The following is a 6,864-nucleotide window of genomic DNA, read 5'->3' on the forward strand; positions in this document are numbered from 1 at the left end:
ATACACACTACTACATTTAAAATAGGTAACCAACAAGGACCTACTGTATAGCACAGAGAAGTCTGCTCAATATTCTGTAATAGCCTGAATGTGAAAAGAATTTGGAAAAGAATAGATATATTTATACATATAAATAAATCAGCTTGCTGTACACCTGAAACAAACACATTGTAAATCAACTGTAGTCCAATATAAAATGAAAATTTTTAAAAATAGGCAATTGACTTTTCAAAAATCTTCCCAATGCTGACTGGATATCACATGGGCTTTTACTATTCTCTGTCAAAGACTAGTTTTACTTTGTATCGTAAACACTGGAATATAGCTGCATCTGAGACAAATGTGAAAGATATGTATAACTAGGTAACACTCCTTGTGTATTTCAATAAATCTTTCTAACCCAGTAAATAAATTAAATTAAAAGCACAAGCATATCATTAAAAAATAAAAATATGGATCTTGCCAGAGAACAGATGTGCAGGCTAGAATTAAACTCCTGGTCCATGACTTTTCAACCCTCATCTCTGTGATTTAGCTACGGAATGAGAATAAACTGAGTAAGAATGAGTTTTAGGGAAGGAACTCCTTCAAATACAAATCAGAAGGAAAATTAAGCAAGATAGACTGAGTCCCTGGATTTTCACATGAAATGGCTGGTATAGAGTGAGATATCCTGGAGGACACAGAAAAGGCTAAATCAACACAATGTGTGAGGAAAGGCAAGTTGAGAAGTGAATGTACTGGACTTCAAACTCACCCACACCTTGAGACCCTACATATCAGTACCCTCCTTTCCTAAATCAAGACGGAGACCATCATTTCATCCTAATAAGAAGATAGCAACTCATCAGGATTATGCTGAACACCCAAGTTGTGCTTTTTTAAAAAAATGTATTATCTCATTTAACTATTTATAATAATCCAATTTTAGATGTCCCATTACCATCTTCATCTTGGAGATAGAGAAAACAAGGCTCTCAGAAGTTATATTAAGAATAATGTCTCCCAGATAGTAAAAGGTGGGACTGCTTTTTGAATGCATATGTACTTCTTTCCAGAGCCCAAGCTCTGCGTTGATCCGAAGCTTGACTCTGTCAGTTGACATTTGTGTAAAGGTCCACAAAACACTTAACCTTTTGTAGGTCTGTTGAGAGGATTAAGCATTTTAAAATATATTAAACGTAAATGTGTACTTGGAATGAGAACTGTGTAAATGTAAGGTGTTAACAGACTCATGCGATCTGATTTGGGAGACGTATGTATGGCAAATATGTGACCTTAGACAAATCATAACCTCTTTCTGCACTTTAGTTTGTTCATTTGCACAAGTGGGAAGTTGGCCATGTAATCTCTATGGATCTTTCAGCTTCAACAGTGTGTAACTATAAGATAATCTATTTACTATGTTTTTTGGTTCAGATCTATGCTTTAGATCAGAGAATCATGAAGAATAATTTATTGCCGTAATATTATGGTAAAATAAACGGTGTTTTTATATTTAAATTTAAGTGAAATCTCTTTGCTGTTTACCAAATATTCCTTGCTTTCTCATTACTACAGAGAATTTAGATATTCTCATGGAGAATGGTACAGAGGTGACGGATTTCATCCTGGTGGGTCTAACCAATACCCCAGAACTTCAGATTCCTCTCTTTATTGTGTTCACCCTCATTTTACTCATCAGTGCTTTTGGAAACCTGGGGATGATCACATTGATCCTGTTGGACTCCCATCTCCACACCCCAATGTACTTTTTCATCATTAATCTGTCCTTGGTGGACTTTGGCTACTCCTCAGCTGTCACACCTAAAGTGATGGCTGGGTTCCTTAGAGGAGACAAGATCATCTCCTACAATGCATGTGCTGCTCAGATGTTCTTATTTGCAGCCTTTGCCAGTGTGGAAAATTTCCTCTTAGCCTCAATGGCCTATGACCGCTATGCAGCAGTATGTAAACCCCTACATTATACCATCACCATGACGACAAGTGTGTGTACACGTCTGGCCATAGGCTCCTATGCATGTGGTTTCTTGAATGCTTCCATCCATGTTGGAGGTACATTCAGCCTTTCTTTCTGTAAGTCCAATGTGGTCCATCACTTTTTCTGTGACATTACAGCTGTCATGGCTCTCTCTTGCTCGGATAAACACATTAGTGAGGTGGTTCTTGTTTTAATTTCAAGCTTTAATGTCTTTTTTGCTCTTCTGGTAATATTGATTTCCTACCTTTTCATATCGATCACCGTCTTGAAGAGGCACTCAGCTAAGGGATACCAAAAAGGTTTGTCCACCTGCGCTAGTCACCTCTCTGCAGTCTCCATCTTCTATGGGACAGTCATCTTTATGTACTTACAACCCAGCTCCAATCATTCCATGGACACAGACAAAGTGGCATCTGTGTTCTATGCTATGGTCATTCCCATGCTGAACCCTATCGTCTACAGCCTGAGGAACAAAGAGGTTAAAAGTGCATTCAAGAAGGTTTTGGGGAAAGCAAAATTCTCTCTAGCCTTTGGATTTTAATGTTGTGTGATGTACAATAATCTAGTTTCATTTCTCTCAGGTCATCCCATTCTCTTTTTTAGCCCTAAAATGTATTTAATCCTAAAGTTATATCCTCACCACTTCAAAATATGTTATTTAGGGATAATAAAATATGTCCAGAAATGTAATACTTGGACTAGTATGGTTCAAGGAAAGAATAAGATGTTTTGCGTCCTGCTTCTCAAAAACATTACTCATGGCATTTGATTTATTCACTTGTTACACAGGCATTTTCTCTACCACATGCCAGGGGAAACATACATGTAAATCAGTGGGACAAACAAGGCTATGAACAGAAATACATATGTGTGCTCTATGTGGACATGTGGTCACATACACAAGACAATGGTATAAATGTAAGCAATACATAAAGTGTAGGTAGTTTTTAATAAAATAATTTAAGATAACTTTTGGGTTATTAGAATATAAATTTATGTCTAATCTTATTTATTTAGTTGACTCTTCTAAGAGTCTTAGTTAGAAAAAAATATTATGTAATTCTAAATGACAGTATGTGCTTTATTGGCACACATTATGGAAAGACACATAAATATTACTTTTAAATGGAGTTATGTTTCTGTCTTGACTGAGTCATTTTGTAGAACCAAATGTTCACATTAAATTTTTTGAAAGGATGAAAGAGCTAGAATAGAAAAAAAATGGAGGAAAATAAAAGCATTTCAATTTTTCATATATGACTTTTGAACCAGACACCATTTTAGGTATTAAGGCTAGAGTTGTGAAAAAATCAGATAAAGTCAGTAATACTCTCATGGGGTTTACATTCTAATTGGGGGAAAATACTTACAAGTGAACATATAAATATACAATGCTTTGTTATAAAGCAGAAACTAACACACCATTGTAAAGCAATTATACTCCAATAAAGATGTTAAAAAAAAAAAAGTCCATTGGTGGAAAAAATAAATAAATAAATATACAATGAGTGTTAATAAAGGCTATGTAAAATAAAGCAGAGTGATAAATAAGGTTGCAAGAAAAGGAGGAATTTTATGAAGGAGGTAAAGGATTGTATCTATGATATGGTATCATTTAATCAAGCACATAATGAAATAAGGGGACATCCTAGGTAGAGGAAACAGGTAGTAAACTGTCCTGCACTAAAAGTATGTTTTGAATTGTCATAGAGTAGAAAAAAATCAGAGTTTATACAACTAGCTGAATGACTAGGGGAATGATAACAAATGATGTAACTCGACTAAAGTACGAGTGAATGAGTTGCAATAACCGTTTAAAAGCATTTAAGGACAGAACAACGTGTAACATTATTGTTATTCTCGTTATATTTATTTAACGCAATGTGAAGAGTTGGTGGTCATATGTGCATAAATTGAAAACAGCCTTTATTTTCTCTCCTCTTGTATGCTGCCATTTTTAAAAAAATTATTATGAGAACATGTTGTTTTAAACAAATAAATCAGTGCTAACATAAATGATAATTCTATGAAAATGCTATGTTTATAGATAAAATGTACCAACAAAAATTTACACACTTTAGCAAGGTAGAGAGCAAGAAAATAGCACCTGCCAGCACCTCTGGTGGCCACTTTAAGAATAGCAAATAAACCTCCACCACATAGAGTCTGGGAGCTTTTCAAACTGCTGTTTCTGCCCTGGACCCCGGGGTGAGGGAATCTGTGCATGAGCCCTTTGAGAGCAGTTTCTCAGTTTGCTATAGCACTTTGGGGCTCACGGATTTGAGCCCCATTTGTTTTCAAAGCCAGATGCTTTGGGGGCTCATCTCTCAGGTGCAGGTCTAAAGAGGTGGGGTGCCGAATGTGGTGTACAAACCCTTTGTTCCTCAGAGAGAAGCTCCAGAGTAATGAGTTCCCTCCCAATTGTGGGTTGCTCTGCCAGGGGTGAGGTTTATGTCTTATCCTCTCCTATCCACCTCAATGTGACCCTGCTATTGTCTAATGCAGAGCTGATCATCTGTTCTCAGAACTTTTTCAGAGGGAATTGTAGTATGTGTAGGTGTAGATTCAGTGTGTCCATGGGAGGAAGTGAGGTCAGGATCTTCCTATGTAGCCATCTTGGAACACAAAAAAAGGCTACTTGTACCTGATTTTAGGTGGGGGGACAGTTTTTCACTTTTGAAAATTGTTAGCTGTGGGTTTTCATAAATGCACTTTGTCAGATTGAGGAAGTTCAATTCTACTCCTACTTTTCTGAGTGTTATTTTTCATGAAGGCATGTAAGATTTTGTCAAATGCTTTTTTTTTTGGCCGTGCCGAGTGGCATATGGGGTCTTAGTTCCCCAACCAGGGATTGGACCCACACCCTCTACATTGGAAGCGTGGGGTCTTAACCACTGGATGTCCAGGGATGTCCCTCAAATAATTTTTTTGAATCAATAAGATGATTATGTTTATCCTTCATTATATTGAAATGGTTTACTTCACTTATTGATCTTCATATATTGAACCATTCTTGCATTCCTGGGATAAATCCTACTTAGTCATGGTTTATAATCTTTTTAATATGTTCACTGATTTACTTTGCTAACATTTTGTTGACTATTGTAGCATCTATATTCATGAAAGATATTGGTCTATAGCGTTTTTGGGTTTTTTTTTTTTTTTTTGCTCATGTTTTTGACACATTTTGCCATCATGGTAATGCTGCCCTCATAAAATGACTTAGGAAGAGTTCTCTTCTGTACTATTTTTTGGAAGAGTTTCAGAAACACTGATATTTATTGTTTTTTAAATACTTTTGGAATTCACCAGTGATGCCATCTTTTCCTGTTTTTGCTTTTGTTGTCGTTGAAAAGTTCACATCGATTTAATCTCTTCCTGTTATATGACTGCTCAGATTTTATATTTTGATATTTTGACACAATATTGGTAATTTAGGTTTTTCTAAGAATTTGTATATTTCATCTGGACTACTGATAGTTGTACAGTTGTTAATAGTTAGTATTATAATCTTTTTTATTTCTGTAAGACTGGTAGTAATGTCCCTCTTTTTATTTCTCATTTTAATAATTTGAGTCTTTGCTCTTTTTTTTTCATAGTCAGCCTACAAAGGTTTGCCATTTTTGTTGTTTTTTTAAAAGAATCAACTTTAGCTTTGTTGTCTCCTCTGTTGTTTTTATTGTCTATTTCACTTATCTCCACTCTAATCTGTATTATTTCCTTCCGTCTTTAAGCTTTGGTTTTAGTGAGCACTTCTTTTCCCTTAAAGTGTAAAGTTAGGTTATTGATTTGAGATCTTTCCTCATTTTTAAAATGAACACTCACAGCTGTAAGGATCTCTATGAGCACTGTTTTCGTTAACTATTCAATATTTGATGTGTAGTGTTTTCATTTATATTTGTCTTAAAGTATTTTTTATTTCTCTTCTGTTTTCTTCTTTAACCCATTGGTTGTATAAAGCGTGTTTTTAAATTCAAAACTATGTGAATTTTCTTAAAATATTCTTTCTGTCCTTATCCATTTCTCTGCTCTCATTTCTTTTTTTACATCTTTATTGGAGTATAATTGCTTTACAATGGTGTGATAGTTTCTGCTTTATAACAAAGTGAATCAGCTATACATATACATATATCCACATATCTCCTCCCTCTTGCATCTCCCTCACACCCTCCCTATCCCACCCATCTAGGTGGTCACAAAGCACCGAGCTGACCTCCCTGCTCTATGCGGCTGCTTCCCACTAGCTATCTATTTTACATTTGGTAGTGTGTATATGTCCATGCCACTCTCTCACTTTGTCCCAGCTTCCCCTTCCCACTCCCCATGTCCTCAAGTCCATTCTCTACATCTGCGTCTTTATTCCTGTCCTGCCCCTAGGCTTTTCAGAACCTTTTTTTTTTTTTTTAGATTCCATATATATGTGTTAGCATAACGTATTTCTTTTTCTCTTTCTGATCTATTTCACTCTGTATGACAGACTCTAGGTCCATCCACCTCACTACAAATAACTCAGTTTCGTTTCTTTTTATGGCTGAGTAATATTCCATTGTATATATGTGCCACATCTTCTTTTTTTTTTTTTTTTTTTTTCACTTAGATGTGGAATTTTTTTAAAAAAAGAGTCAAACTCATAGAAACAGAATAGAAAAGTGGTTGCCAGGGGCTAGGGGGTGGGGGAAATAGGGAGAGGTTGGTAAAAGGGTACAAACTTTCAGCTATAAGATGAATAAGACCTGAGGATCTAATGTATAATATGGTGATTATAGTTGATAACACTGTATGTATAATTTTTTTTTTATAATTTTTTTTTCAAACATCTTTATTGAAGTATAATTGCCTCACAATAGTGTGTTAGCTTCCGCTCTACAACAAAGTGAATCAGC

The 6,864-nt window shown here is 35.5% G+C and overlaps 1 protein-coding gene across 1 annotated transcript; it reads left to right on the forward strand.

Annotated features, from left to right (window-relative positions):
- The first annotated feature begins 1,577 nt into the window (after nt 1-1,577).
- On the forward strand, nt 1,578-2,522 carry LOC103010177 (olfactory receptor 5B2-like). The gene has a single exon (XM_028162432.2). It carries the CDS (start codon nt 1,578-1,580, stop codon nt 2,520-2,522), a length of 945 nt encoding a protein of 314 aa, XP_028018233.2.
- Nucleotides 2,523-6,864: the final 4,342 nt, after the last annotated feature.

Source organism: Balaenoptera acutorostrata, chromosome 9 (assembly GCF_949987535.1).
Source record: "Balaenoptera acutorostrata chromosome 9, mBalAcu1.1, whole genome shotgun sequence".
NCBI lineage: Eukaryota > Metazoa > Chordata > Mammalia > Artiodactyla > Balaenopteridae > Balaenoptera > Balaenoptera acutorostrata.